Raw genomic sequence first — 16,782 nt, forward strand, 5'->3', positions numbered from 1 at the left:
GTCAGTAGTCTTTTCACAGTGGTTGTGCTTGTGCTAAAGAGGTCAATATCCACGTTACTGGAAGCCTCGTTGAAACTTCTAGCTCCGCGCAAAAGAAATGCATTACGCCTGTAATTTACTCGCGTAAAGGGTGTGAACAATATTGGACGTTTCCGTAAATTCATTAAGTTAGTACGCAGCTTGACGTTACTAAGCAGCTCCGGACTATTAATGGTACCATTGGCAATATTCATAAAGAAACAGACATCGCCAATGTAGCGTCGGGCATGTAGCGGTAAAAAATGGTAATTCCTGCATCGGTTTATGTAATCAGATGTTCTTATCCGCGCCCTGTAATCAAGGAACCTCAAGAAACGTTTTTGTATACCCTCGATTCGTGAGGAGTATGTATCATACATAGGGTTCCAGACCTGGGAAGCGTATTCAAGATGGCTGCGTACGAAAGCACAGTATAAAATTTTGAGTGTCTTTATATTCTTAAAATTCGTAGACGTCCTCATTACAAAACCCAGTGCCTTGGAAGCTTTAGTGACTATACTGTCTATGTGTTTGTCGAACAATAATTTGCTATCATGTAATACCCCTAAATCTCTTATTACATTAACTTGAGAGATACAATGATTATGTAAGGTATAGACATAATTGACGTGAGTTAACTTACGACTATAGGACATAAAGTAGCATTTTGAGACATTAAGTTCAAGCTTGTTACGATCACAATAGGTTTCAAATTTATTTAAATCATTTTGCAAGTTCTCAACATCGAAGAAATTTTTAACTACCTTGATAATTTTCATGTCATCTGCAAACAAGAGTATTTTAGAATTTGAGAAACACAATACAATATCCCTTATGAATAAGATAAACAATAAAGGTCCCAGAATAGATCCTTGGGGTACACCCGATGGTATGGTATTCCAATTGGAAGTGTACCCGCATAACACTACAGCCTGGGTACGCCTATCAATATATGAGGAAAACCAACGGTACAGGTCCCCATGAATGCCTGACGCCAGAAGCTTCTCGAGTAGGACTTGATGGTCAATACGATCAAAACATTTACTATAGTCAGTATAAATCACGTCAACCTGAGCACCCGACTCCATACCCCTTGTGATGTAGTCGTTAACCAAGATCAGATTACTTGTGGTAGACCTTCCTTTCAGAAATCCATGTTGCTCTTCGCCGAATGAAGATTCCAGTGCTGCATACACCTCAGTATAAACAAGTCTCTCTAAAACTTTTGCGAATAGACAAAGTTTGGATATAGGTCGGTAGTTTTCCACATTCGATTTATCACCTTTCTTGTGTACAGGGGTAATGAAAGCAGATTTCCAAATAGATGGAACAATCCCTTCCGACAGAGACCGCCTGAAGAGAATTGTCAGTGGTACCGCAAGACTCTCAGCACAATGGACAACGAAGATTGGTGGTATGTGATCAGGGCCACCAGACTTCGAGACATCCAGAGTCTTTAGAAGCCTCAGGACTTTGGGGACTGTTACCTCAACATTGCCAATATAAGAAGGGCTAAAGTTAACGGAATCCCTTGTATGGACTGAGGGGCCCTGGACTGGTCTTCCATCAGGTCGCGCAAACGTCGAGTGAAAGTACGACGAGAAAAGTTGACTTATGTCAGCGCCACTACTTGCGATTATATCTTTGTATCGCATAACTTTGGGTATAGCACTGCATTTGTTTTTAGTTTTAACATAAGACCAAAAAGACTGAGGGTCTTTAACTATACCTGATTCAATTTTCGCCATATATGCATCAAAACAGGATTGCTCCAATTTAATGGCTCTCTCACGTAATAAAGAAAAGGAGTGATAGTCAGAAATGTTACCATACACTTTAAACCTGCAGTGGTATTTATATTTTTCCTTTAGCTTTATGGCCAATGTAATACTGTTAAAGAGTGCAATGAACTTTTTTTGCGCACCAAATGCAGTGTGCGATAATATTATGAGTCCAAGGACAACTGAAACAACCTGCTTTATTGTGCAGTGTGAACCAGACTACATTTAATCACAGCCGCATGTGAATTGTGCGAATCCAATTGAGTTTGATATTTTGCGACTAGTTTTTGAACCTTGAAACTGTCTAGAATGAAGTTATAATATTTTACTTTTAAACTTAGTTTGGTCATGACGATTTTCACATAGTTCTTTGTTTGAAATTTCTCAGTCTAACCCTAGGCACCATTGTTTTAAGTTCTAATGAAGTACGATAATTACTAAGAAATCACCTTGCGATAATAAAAATGGACATTGGACATACATTGTAAAAAATAATGGGCAATTATGTCAGTGACGCAAAACACGAGATATGTAACGACCTGGTCACGATTTGTTTCCTCTAGATAGTACTGCCAATAACTAACCTAGTCATACATAAGGTGATATAAATATAATAGACATTGCTGTATGATATATCCGTATAGCGACTGTACAGAATAGCATTAAGATAGGCACGATCGATTACTCGTGTATTTGTACCACGTAAGTTAGTTTACAAAAACTTGATTAGAGATTCGAGCGGTGAAGGTGGGCAAACCGGTTCGGTGGCGGAATACGTAAACAACGACGTTCAAAACAATGTGAGGCGGTGAGTGTTTAATATATTAATGGATGACATCACCTCCATATAAAGATGCGGCAGTGTTTACGGTGCCACCAAAACAACTGAGTTAGGCAACGAATTAAAAGGTCAGTGGCAATTTGTTGTTTACAAATTATTTATTCCATTTAAGTACCTACTATTTTTGTTTTTGAAAAATAAGAAACGGATTTGAATAATCTAACGCATGTTACTATAATCGTAAAATTCTATTTATAACGATGATGATGATTATATTCGGCTTATTATTAAAGATTACCTTTTTGTAACAGTTAAACTAGATTGTGATAATTATCATTCAATTATGTGATTGATGACAATTGTTCATTAGTACTGGGTGCAAGCAGTAATCGGCTAGAATTGATTTTATTCAGATAATTTAATATACTAACTAGAATCAAAATACTAAGGTTGTAATAAGTCAGACAATAAACGTGACAATAGTGGAGAAGAAACGTGAGGGATCATACAAAACAAACGATAATTTGTTGTTATCACAATAGTGCAATAAAAGTGTCCAAACGAAACAAAATAATTATAATATGAATACATTAATTTAATGCACAATAAATGATCGAACATCACAAATAATATGGACTGTACACCGTCATCAAAAATTGTGTGAAATTCGCAAATGAAATGAAAATGCGCATTATTTCAGAACACGTGAACAAACACACGATAGTTTTTTTTGTTGAATTTTATTTCTACATTTATTTAGTTTGGTAACAAAGCTTTATTAATATTCATGACACAATTTATAAGTCATGCTGTTTGCGTGAATGTAATGCCACAATACAAGCAAGTACAGCTGTTTTACAAAAATAAGAATTGATATAACGTACGATACGGTCTTACACACTTGTTTGTAAAAATATTGTGTAGCACAAACAGAAAAATGGGAAGATTTTTCAATATGATTAATCATCAAAAAAGGTTAGAACACACAAGTCAGTATATTCGTCAATCTGTTATTTAAAAACATCCCTAAGCAGACTGTATTCCTGCAGACAATCTTATCAACTCCATAACAGGATTGAATAAAGATAGGTATATCACGTAATAAACAAAAACAAAGCCAATTAATAAAAAACATACCTACACTTATAAAATAAGTAAACACGTCTGTTGACGTAGCTAGAGTTATCAGAGCGATAAGGTCATTATAAACATGAAATAATCAGGGATGAGGTCAATTCCAGTTGTAATCTAGACTTGGAGCGTGACCCTCTGCTGGTGATGTCACTTGGCCATTTGGAAGATGATCGGCTTGGTGATCGTTTAGGTAGTCATGAAATCATGAGTCAGTCTGTGGACTTAAGCATGTGGTTTCCACATGGAACTTTGTTCATGGAGTTATGAAAAATGATATCGGAATATTCCTGACTTCGGACAATTGAGACTACGTCATTAAATATGGAAGACTATATTACGGTGTATTGTTTATCAAATAGTATCTCAAAATTTAAGGTAATCAGTGCAGTTTTATTTACGAGTTTGTATTTCAGATTAGGGTGAGTCCAATAGATGATGATCACACCAAAGCATTTGAATGTCCAGTTACCGAATAGTAGAAACAATACCAGAATTTTGAAAGAGACAATATTTACAAAGCTGCCAACTTTTGAAGCAAGGTTGAGTATTGCTTAAAACAAGTTTTTAGAGCCAATCTGGTTATAACCAGTTTATATTATAGACCGATAAGATATGAATACATAATACCGATTTATGTAGGCCTGCTGGGTACATTTCCGCGGATTATCGTGTTTTTCCATATGTAAGTTTTATCGAAAAAATACGTTGCACACGTAAATATATTGATAAAAAGTAATGCAGATAGGGATTAACTTTATCTTGTTATTAAGGAAATTGCTTTTGACGTGTTGACTTTATTTACAATCTTGATCCGGTGACAAATATCGAACTAAGAAAGCACTAGGAGTACTAAGTAACAGAAAAACAGTAGAGCATTATTGTTTGTTTTATTACAATATTTGATTCTATAATCAGTTATCGTGCACGAAGAAAATAGCAGTAAGTATTATTTCAATTGCCTTTCCAGACTTTCTGTTGCTGGTATCAGTTTCACCTTCAACCTTTCCGTTGCATTGGTCTCTCAAAACAAATTAAAGGATCAGGTCGTGACGTTCCGTTTTCTAAGTCTCACTGGCGATCGTGACAGCTTCATTACATACCGAGTTTGTTTTCCGAGAGAACTTTCCTAGCGTTTCCTGGCTTGAAATGGCTTCGTGCTTTGATTCTGATCTGGCGCGTGCGCTTCGAGCTACTCTTGTTGCAAATTACTCGCAGCCTGATCTCGATACAGGCGGCACACGATCGACTCGTGTGACCTCTACACGGTAGAAACTATGCACTGATTTCTTAATCGCTTAGTTCTAGAGATTCTCCTAGTTATCAATATTTGGAACAGTCATCTAAAATTTCACAAGATATCTAAAATTATAAAAATAATGTTTTAGGAGGTGATGGAGAGTTCTGGAGAACTTCTAGATCTCGCCCTTCTTTCCCTTAAGAGCACGTGTCTCCAGTGCAGTATCGGTGCCAGCTTTCCTTCCGCGTCTATTCTCGGCAGTGCCCCGCCGGGTCACTCTTGACTCATGCAAATCACGTATACAATGAAAGAATTAGCATACTGTGGTGCTTGAAGCGAACACAAAATTTCCACGCCTAACGAATCTCGTGCCCGTAACAATAGTAACAATAGTGAACAACGCGAAACTACATTTGAGCTAAACAGAAACGGTGCTGGAACCGTTATTGAGGAATACTTACAAGATTTGTGAAAAGTAGTAAAAAAAATCAAAGGGAAATTTTATGTATGAGCAGATGCGCGATCTGTCGAAACTAGGTCAGTAGTGTGAGCTATGGTCGGTGTTGGTGTAGATCAATTGGACGGCTCTGATGGTAAACATACGCGCGGTGACGTAACACGCGGGCGCGGAGGCGAGTCTTACGAAATGTACGAGAGCCTCTAGAATCCGAAATGATGTATAATTTGTATGCATCTGTCGAGCGTCGTATAAGACGGCGCGCTCAAGGTAGACCGGTTCCAGCCACACGAGGCTCCATTTGAGTTTTATTGTGTTACTATGGATAAGTAAATCTAGATGCTATAATACCATTGAAAGCAAGAATAATTATAATAGGATGAAATCGTATTAGATTTACTGACGATTGAAAGCTTTTTGTTAAAGCTAAGTACATATCTTATCAATTCATTAAAAGTCAGTACGGTAATATCGTAATCGGTTACTTAACATAGGGCATTCTAATCATTGCAACAACAATTATACGTGCCTTTTTAACCTGATGATTACGAAACTTGTTTTCGAATAGCAAGCTATAAAGAAATATTGTAGGATTGTAGTTACTAATAACATTATCGATTATCAGTACCCTTGTTGATTAATCAAATGTTAGGTAGGCTTAAAAGATTTATGAAACATACAACATTGATTACATTTTATTAATTGCATTGGATAATAAAACGTTTAATGTTAGAAGTTTCATTGACCTCATATAAAAAAGTAGTAATGATTATATTGATAACACCTTCATTGATATGGTTGGATCCATTGTAAAAATATTGAACGATATCACGTCATGGATATTCTTGGTCAGGGTTTCTATCTCGTGCGGAATAATTGCGAATGCTTCGATGAACTTTAATAAAGGGAAATTATATCAAAGACTTTATATGGAGCTGGAGGATCAGGCAAGCGTGCATGAGGGAGATATAAAAATATCTGTGGACGCTGGTAGTGGGCATTAGGGCCGGATTGAGGTCAATCGCTTGAGGCCATCTGCGTCCGCTAATTATAGACGAGGCGAACTCGATAGCGCACGATGAATCTCAATTGCTATCACGAACGCATCAGATGGACAGTGAAACTCGGTTGCACTCTCTAAGGATGCAAATTAACCACGTGTGGAGAATACAGGTAACTAGCGAAATTTTGGATTTATAAGAACAGTATATTATTTTGTAGTGAAGAAGTTAAAAAGTGGGATTGCAAGAAGTCTTTGTTTGAACAAAGAGCTTATGAGAAATAGGTAATCTACGGAAAAAAACTAATGGAATATTATTGAAAACAATAGGCATTGTAAAAACTGACGAGAATTGATACTACGCACTATACATAAAAGCGGTTACCTCAAGTGTCGTCATTTTTAAATCCAACTAAGCATATGCATACACATGACTAAGTGTGTATACTGTGCTCCCTAAACCCGTACAGTCGCTACCGCTGAATCATAAAACAGTGTTGTCACCTAATAAATTATGTAAACTTTTCATAACTACGTCATATGAATCGAACGACAGGGAATAGTAAACAAAGGATGGTGTAAAAATATAAATCTATGCATTATGGCACTTCGGTCTAAAACGGGGCGCGTTTCCTGGCCATTACAAGGAGGAAGTCATTAGAGATTCAAACAGTGCCTGCGATCTAATAACGGTGTAACGCGCCTACATCACTATTATGACCACGACTCAACTCTCAGGAGATTGCATCTTTACGCAATGCGTGCAACGAGAATTATTTGCAAGTACTTGAGGATCAGCAACTGTGTAACACATTGCAACTTCGCAAGCCATTGACACACAGTACTCGATTAAATCGTGATATTTGCTGAAGTATTTGTTATTCAGCAATCGTAAATCGTAATGCAGCGTTTACAATAATACTGCTGAATGTAACAGTTTAATAGGTGTTTGAAATTCTTTAGTAATACTGATGAAATGATTAAATTTCATTGCGCAGAAATGTATTAGAATAATATGAGCTTTATATTGGATAAATGAATTTTATCGGACGTTGGTAATCTATCATTTTAGCTTACTGACCGATAGGCACGGAATAAGGACGAGCGGATGTAGCGACATTAACAGTAGAGGTACGAACGTGTAGTCTATGTACTATGTTCCTTAATTTCCCACGCCCTTCCGCAGGCGATTTCTAGTCGGGACGCGATTTCAAACTGGGTACAAACAAGCCGGTTGTGATCTTCCTAGAATTCCCTTCACATCGAGTACATGCGGAACCTAAGTGGCCAACTGACACAGCCCTGATGGCTTACATCCACCGCTGATGACTGTGTTGTTAAACTCTCATTTGTGCATTGAAGGTAATGATGATGCGTGTGGAAATCTTATACATATTGAAGAAAGCGGAGATATCAATATCGAGATGGGCTGGTATCGAAATTAGGTTTTGTATATAAATATTAATGTAGGAGTCGATCGTGCTATTCATTTTAATGACAAGTAGGAGGGAAATATTTTTACTCAAATATAGAGACGCTTGACGCCGTCCATGAAATTATTATTATAATTTCTAATGCAGTACAGTGCTTCTATTTGCTTAATGTCCCTTGGCAATCATCGCATTTCCCAATACAAATTTAAATTTTTACGTGGGACGCAGAACAACACAACAATAAAGTAATTAGTTATGAATTCAAAATTCTGATACACGACAAATGTGATAATTGATGGACATGGAAATTTGTATTCTTTTGTTTATATTCGGAAATGCGATGATTGCCTTGACGGACATTAAGAAAATATAAGCACTGTATACGATATTGAAGGATTCAACGAACGCGTACTGTTTAAGAATCAACGCCGGCTACTAACATACTAGCCTGAATAGCTTTGACCAACTGCATTTACCTTTGTCGTCGCCGATGTTTCTTACAAACGTTTATTACTAGCTATTTCCTCTATTTACGGTCAATTATCATAATAGCCGTCGGCAACAACAGAGGGGCAAGTCACGTCGACTCGATACGTCGTCGCGTCATTGAAATGTTGAACCTGCACAATTTATTCAAACACTCCTTAGACCTGACCTTCTATGGTGCTTTAATTATAAATGTCCAGCAAACTCGCGTGAACCAGTAGACTTAACCCTTTGGCATTTGGATTTTTCTTACGTGTTGCAAGACCAAGGCCTTGCATTATATTTCCGTTGAGCAGCAATAGCAACTTTGTAATGCAAGGAATTATTGACATGAAAGGTTTAAAAATATCCATGGCGCATTGAAGGTGGCCTTACTAAAAAAAAAATATCTTTATTTAATTGGTAACATGGTCACACTTTGAATCGTAATTTTTTACATAAATATTATTTTTTATCAAACGGCTTGTACGCCTAAAAGTACTACAGCTTTTCACAACCTGTACAGCCGAGTAAACGTAGTTGCAAGAAAAGTCTCGGCACAGGGACCTAGACGTTCTTAAATAAATATAAAAAAAATATTCAATACAATTTTAGGAATTTAGCTGCCTAGTATTGGTTCCCAACCTCCTAGGAGAATAAATGACGGCTGAGTGAAAAGTGACACCAGTTTGTGTTTTTGTGGTCTGAATGTACGCAATGTTGTTAAAGTATTGTACAATTTTACTCACCATAGCTTGCTCGATCTTGTTGTCGATGGCCACCGCGCTTGTGCCCGATGCGCTGTAACAAAAAAAAAACAAAATTAGTCACAGTTCATTTAACAACTGATTGTAATGAATAGTAGGAAAAACCAATGTAGACACTTGGAAGATATTATGAATTATGTACGCATGGCTACACAGCCGTCCGGGTGCATATGTAATTTTGTATGTAGAGAAGTGCGTGCACGCACATTTCCCCTGCAACTGGGTTGAATCCGGTAAGGATAAAAATAATTTAAAAATCCAAATAGGGTGTTGAAAACTCATGGCCGTACATAAATCGCAACTATCGCTTATCCTTTATGGATAAGTCATAAATGATTGATATTTAGCGTCGTTTTGCTCATTTGGTAAGTTACGCCACATAATCAATCACGCAAGGAGAAAGGAAATTCGTTTCGAGTTTGTATGGCACAAAACAACATGTTATTTAACAATGGAAAATATGTAGGAATGCATTCCTAATCGTATTATCGGAGAGTTACTGATTTAAAAACAAAATTTAACTGGGCAAATACTTTGTAATATTTGTTTTTTTTTACGTAATTCAAATATACATATTACCTACTGAACTAACGGTCTCCGTGGTCCAGTGGTTGAGCGTTGGGCTTACGATCCGAAGCTCCCGGGTTCGAATCCCGGTGGGGACATATCACAAAAATTACTTTGTGATCCCTAGTTCGGTTAGGACTTTACAGGCTGATCACCTGATTGTCCAAAAAGTAAGATGATCCGTGCTTCGGAAGGCACATTAAGCCGTTGGTCCCGGTTACTACTTACTGATGTAAGTAAGTAGTCGTTACATGAGCCACGTCAGGGGCCTTTGGCGGCTCAATAATAACCCTGACACCAGGGTTGATGATTTTGGGAATTCATCTCACAACCCGTGCGATAGAAGAAGACCTACTGAAATAACACATTATATAAACAGATATGTAAATTGTTTGTATTAATGTCCCTGCTCATGATAGAGTTGAAAGACGTTGTGTTTTAGCTCTAAATATTCTATATTGGGTCTGCAACATTATTTCCAAAGTAAACTAAATCCTACTGCGTTAAACCTCGCTTCACTTCGCCTGGCATTTGCTCAAGCATCACATACATTTGCTGATCTAATAATTAATATAATTATTAAGTCCACACCGGTAATTCTAGAGAAGCATCCGTCGATTGCGACGCGGATGATTACGTTAAGGCGTTGCAGGTACGTAAATGTTGCAAAAGCCACGACCTCTCTGGTAAACCATATAATATTTGTATTGTAACAACTTGAGTGAACAATAGATGGACATGTCCGTTTAGGTGAGACCTGCATTCTATTCTCCTAATAATATTCAAACACCTGAATGTAGAAAACGTTCGACTTCAAGTCAAACAAAACATTTCTATCGCCATTAGCACTCTTTACGTAACTTTCTCTGCCTATTCTGTAATTGCAGTATGCTAATGGAAACCAGCTGCACACCGAGGTATGTCGATGGGTGATATTTCAAGTAAATGTTTTCTTGGCCAGATTTCGTCTGACGGAAAAGCTAACCAGCCCGTCACAATCCGTGTAATATCAGGCAATAAAGACATTAGAAACACATCTCTATCCGGCCGACACGATCATCGACCTAGAAACCCCTATTGAACCACTCAGACTCTTCGCCGCCGACCATCAATGCAAATTTAAGAAAAAGCGGATGCTAATGTAATGTAGCGTTATAAGTCAGCGAACCATTCGACTGCCTCGAGTTTAGAACGAGCTGAAACGTCGTTGTTAGTAGCTTGACGACCATTGTTAAGAACTGCAATATTACCATAATAGGTGCTACAGAACAATGCAACGAGGCAAAAGTATCACGATTTGAGCACGCGGCTAACAACCACGTGCGCCGGCCCAAGAATGACGACACAGTCTACTTAGCTAGAGATGCTATTACTGCCCACTATTGCTGGACTTACCCATTATGATCCAATCTGGCTCATGTAATCGTCCGGTAGCTAGTATGTAGCACGACGTACGCAGTCGTACTTGACTTTCTCCGGAGTCGGATTCCATGTCGCGTCAACGAGGTGAACAACACAGCGCATTGGACCCATTGGAGCGTAGTAAATGAGACTTGCGGCCACGGATCGATTTCGGCCGGTCCAGTGCTGAACTCTCGGGTGTTGAATAACGACCGTGGACCATATCACCGAGGTCGCAACAATGTCTCCCGCTGACATTGCGTCGCTTAATAATTCCAACGCAAACATGAGTAAAATCCTGTACATCTTTCATTTTTATACGCCAATAGACGTAAAAAGCAAATTGAAACTCGTCGGTAACTATGAAATAAAGATAAAGTGTTGCTTTCTCTAAGCGGAACTCGACGAAAACAAGTTTTAGTATTCTGTTAGTGATTACGCAAGTTTGGAAGTTGACAAAATTGCACGCGGTGACATGGTACATGAAAAAGTTGAAACATAAGACGGTGAAATCAGAGAAGCGGAGAAAGTACCGAGGTGACGACAATTTCAAGCAAGAAGACTTAGTATAACTAACTGGTTATAATTACAATAATAACGGGCGAAAAATTTCAAAATTTCAACGTTTTAAATTTGCGTGTCAAACAAAATGGGTGTGCTATATACAGCTGACAAGGCGTGACTTTCACGCAAATTCATGAAATACGGTTTGTTGCCAAATATACATCTAGCAGACGTTAACGCACGTGTCACTCAGCGAAACCTACCTGGCAACAGCTCATTTCTTGACAAACACTAACGTTTCGAAAGACTCATCGATAAAAATAACTTTGTACGTTTTGAGACAGAAATCTGGCAACAAAAGGATATTTTGCTTTTTAGAATACGGCTTCGTTTTTACGAATTCAGACACTGTAGTTTTAGTGAGACAAATTCCGATAGAGCCAACAAAGAAAATTAAACTCTACCATTACCTTTTGGATTGCATCATACATGTGGGGTATTTGCGTAGAACATCCGCCCGCACTAAAATAAAAACACAAAACCAGCAGTTTCTATGAAAGGAAAAAACGTATAAAGCCTTTTTATAAGCTTGAGGCACAAAAACAACAGGTTCATAACAGCTTTTTAACTCGTTGTCATCGTTCACTTCTAAAAATAGCATCTGCCGAATATAATGGCGCAAAAGAGCACGTTGCAATGGATTACAAAACCAGTTTGGATCTTTTGTTGAGAAGTGCATATAGGCTGTAACGGCGCCTCAGGGATTGGGCAATATTTAAATAAATATGCCGGCTGGAAAGTGAAAAAAGGTAATCAATTATTTATGTTATCGTGTTATTCAGACCATTTTAATGACCGATAATAAACCGTGCAATGTAGTGATATCTTAAGTCTGTCAATACACCTATCAAAACAAACAAGCCGCATGATGCAAATCACGTACTAATTGTATGTCTAGAATAGTAATGACAACGGCGAAAGTAAGACAAACTCATACGAAAACAATTGAAGTCGTTACAAAGAGTACTCCGGGTTATTACGCACAATGCAATTGCGTTGTAATCGGAAGACAATACCGAGTGGAAAACAAAGGTCACGGAGGAATAGTACAGGCAGCGTGAAACTTTGATGCGTTAGTCACCCGCTGAAACATTACACGACAAATGGCTTTTCTGATTTGCCGACTGCCGCTGCCAATAAAATGCAAGTTGGAACATTCTAGTTTTGTTATACATAAATATGGCGCACCCAACGCTTGCGCTTATTAAGAGATTGTTGGTAATGGGTTTGTTGCAAACGATTCTATTAGAGCGCAGCTGAATTGACTCATAAAGCATGGGTGTAGCACACAGTGACAGATTAGCAACGTTATCGCGGACCTGCAGGGCATTGTTATCGAGTGGCGAGCGGACGCGGGCGGTGCAAGGTCGTTGAGGGAAAACCGACGGGTTGCTGTGTCGACAGACCGGCACCCAAGTAGTTCGACTGAGACCGTTACATCTTGCTGCTACATTTCATAACACCGCATTCACAGCTCCTTTCAATAAACCAACGAAAACGAATGGCAAATGTTTGAGAATATGACAATACAGTTATAAAACATGTATTTCTTATTGCTGATGAATGTTTCCGTAAAATTAGACATAGGAAAATCATGCCACGTAGTTCATAAACTGAAAGGTATAAGCCGATTTCATGTGGTCGTAAAGTATAGAAATGGTCAACGATAAAATGAATTGCATATACAAAGGGCATTAGTGGGACACGAGGGGATAAGTAAAGGCAGTCAGGGTTTGTCACGCGAGACGGTCACGCAAGGTGCTTTCCATAGGATTTCTCAAAATGCTGCCGTTTCAGTTATGAATGACTTAATTATGAACGACTATGGCATGACCTACCAAAGAGATTAAGTAACAAGTCACTTAATGCGGTAGAGTGATACTGTGTTTAGCACATTATCTGCATAGCAGTACGTGATTGAAAGTGCTTTTTTTTTTTCATATTTGAGCTGCAATGTCGAGCAATGACCGTGACTAAAAGAATTATTAGTCACCCAAAGATCCTGTTAGCTGCTAAAAATACATCGACGAATACGTTAACTTGAAGGTTTACCGTTTGGTGAATGAAAGATCAATGCCATCAAAGGGTTCAGTGCAAGTTCACATTATCAACAAATCGTTTTAAATAATGAACTTCAAGTGTTGATAAAGCTTTATTTGACCTTCATGGACAGTGTTAAAATGTTGTTTAGTGCAGTGGATCGATACAGCAGTCAGACGATAGAGCCGGCTAGGTTCAATAGGCAAGCGCTGACGTCAGCCAATCGCAGCGTTTGTCTCTATGTAGCCGGCCACGTTGCCGAGGAACCTTCACCGACTTACCGACCCTGTAATTAGCTGAGCTCTGTGAGAACCTTCACACCGGACAACATTTAAGCATGCTGAGAGACTATAAAGCCTGCAATGCGTCACGGTACAAAGACGCTACCGAAAACAAAATGGTAGGTACTCACACAGGATAGAAGTAGTCGATGTACTTGACGACCACTTCTCTCAGGAGGTCTTGTTTGTTCATTATGGACGAATAGCTTGAACTTATAAGTTTGGTTTGCATGGCTTCCACTTCGTCTATCGATTTCACGTGTTGGGACTTTCGAGTCCCAGTTTTTGGGTTGAACGGTGCCGTTTTTGTAAGTTCTAACTTTGTGTACGTTGTGCGTGTTTGAGATAAATGCAATGATTAAAATAGCTTGTGACTGTACGCGGGCGGCCGAAGCGACGCGTTGCGGCAAACTGGGACCGGGCCGGCCGCAGCGGGGCGGGGGGGACGGCCGGAGCAAGCGGCGCGCGCACCGCTCTACCTACTACGGGCTACGATGGCGCCTCGAACACCTAGGCAACGCTTTTGCGACACACCCGCTGTGCTTTAAAACAAGAATGGATCTGTTACAGCCGCACCTCACACTTTAAGCTGAAGCCGTTAATTTGAACGATACTATCGTTTACGTTCAAGGCTAACTAGATTTGGCTAACGATTTTTGCGATTCTAAAAATAGAGAGCAGGTGCATTTAGAATTAGAACAATGTTAATTATATTGGACTTAATTACGAGAGGCTATTGAAAGCCACTGAACTTAATTAACTTAAAAATATAAATTGCTTGAACGTGGTGCATTAAAAAAGAATAGTAAAAATAATGCAGCTGGAGTTAACGGTTGAGATGATATTAAAGAAGCCAGCCTCAACAAAGCATTAACAACGAGATGGCTAGACGAGTCATCAAGCAATTGTAAGAGGAGACGCTTCCGTATATTGTTTCAAGGGTTCACGTTTCGCAATTAAAGTCCGAGCCTCAACGCGCTATATTTTAAAACAGAATGGTAATCAAAGCATCAACGTAATGATGATGATCAAATTTGCCAACATAAAAGTGATTTTGGAATATCGTGAACTTAATTGCGAATGCTGCAACGAAAAGAGATGCGTTTTAACTTTTACAGTCCGGTGGCCATTCACCCTAGGAAACCGGTAGGAGCAGTTTGGTCGATGGAGTGATCTGATCACATCCAGTGGCGATCACGACCTTTATTCATAAAGGGCCTACACAGGAAAGAGTGTGGGAAATCTAGGCTGTCTTACAGAAAACTATACTTATATGTAATTATTATATGGACATTGTGTATCTATCTGATAACGTAAAATCTAATACACATGTAACTAAAACTCAACTAAATTTCTAATTGATAGTTACTGCTTCCGTTTTGCAATTACGTAATAAGATTTTATAGTATGTTATATAAAGTTTAGAGACATCAGTTATGTGATTGAACCAAGATTAACTTCACAATACATTAGTATCACGGTAGCCATTTGTTCCGTTTGCAATAATCGATTTGAGATTGCTTCTGGCTAATACGCAGCATATATTAGCGATAATACAACGCAATAGGAAATTGACAACGCTAACCACTAAGGCATTTGCATAGGCTGAGGCTACAATCTTGCTAAAACCGCAAGCGAAGACAAATACTCGGTGGAAAGACATTATCCACTCCTCAACAATAAACACAACGTTATGTTATTCAAGAGACGAGAATTTTGCAAGATATTTTGACATGACGCCTCACCTCTTACTAAATGCATACATTATTATGAAAGGATTACATGAGTTTAGATAACAAAAGTTTTTCGTAATTGTAATTACATTTGAAAAGTATTCGCAATATAAAAAAATACGAAAATTTTATATCAGCTTTAACTGCTATGAATGTAAAGTCAAGCTGTGAAATAGATAATGTTGATTGTTTTAACAAAGAATATATTTCGGTTGACGGTCGTATTATAAACACAACAGTACCTGTTTTAGTCATTAAGAGGATACGCCTCATGATCTGCTATTAGCTTTAGAGTATACAGGATTATGGTTAAGTCGGATGAATTAATTATTTTTTTGACCTCGACTCCAACGTCAGCGTATTATATGACTATAGGACAGATGTATAAATAGAATAACATATTCGAATTATTATTCTATTCAAGACAGGTAATGAGTACACTTCGTATGCATCACAACATAGTTGACGCGGTCCAAGTTTCTGATGCATAACTTAATACTTATCATACAAAACAGGCGTAGAAATAGGTTAGTGTAATTACTGTGATAATGGTTTTGTTTGTTTATAATGTTTATAAACATAATAAAGAGTCAATTTGTAATCACCGAAAACGAAACGGACTTACTGGCTGTTGATAGTAAGTTCTATTCATACTTCGGAGTACACACAAATGGCGGTTCTGCAAAATGCCGCATGTCAGCAATCGTTGAGGAAAATCAGTTTGAAGCGGTTTGATAAGTCTAATAACCAGATTCGCTAGCATAATTAAGATGGCCTCCATCAAGCAGAAGTCTCTCCCAGTGATGTGACATGCTCCATAAAATCTCCAATTAATGAGGTGATGCGTTTACTTACACTAAATCAAGGCAACACTGTTAACAGAAACTAGTGATTTGATGCACAGGCAAATTCTTATGTTTAGTTTAGTCACTAGCTTTCCCCTTATTAGTTTAGTTTGTTGGAAGCAAAATATACGACAGATGTGAATGTCATGTATTTAGATGGTAAATCAATTAATTTGCTTGTACCGATTTAATAGATATGAATGAAGACAGGCTACCTATTGATAGATACAAACAAGAAGTGACTATGATTAATGGCCACATTTGCTGGAGACTAGAAG

General features: G+C 38.2%; 1 protein-coding gene across 2 annotated transcripts in view; it reads right to left on the bottom strand.

The window, feature by feature from the left end:
* The window catches only part of LOC126371861 (protein bunched, class 2/F/G isoform-like), a 141,729-nt gene that overhangs the window by 4,940 nt on the left and 120,007 nt on the right, over positions 1-16,782 (bottom strand). For both annotated transcript variants that reach the window (XM_050017261.1, XM_050017253.1), the window contains one exon: positions 9,056-9,107. In XM_050017261.1, coding sequence (XP_049873218.1) covers positions 9,056-9,107 — 52 coding nt within the window. The remainder of the gene's footprint in view (positions 1-9,055; positions 9,108-16,782) is intronic.

Source organism: Pectinophora gossypiella, chromosome 2, assembly GCF_024362695.1.
Source record: "Pectinophora gossypiella chromosome 2, ilPecGoss1.1, whole genome shotgun sequence".
In the NCBI taxonomy this organism is placed as follows: Eukaryota; Metazoa; Arthropoda; class Insecta; order Lepidoptera; family Gelechiidae; genus Pectinophora; species Pectinophora gossypiella.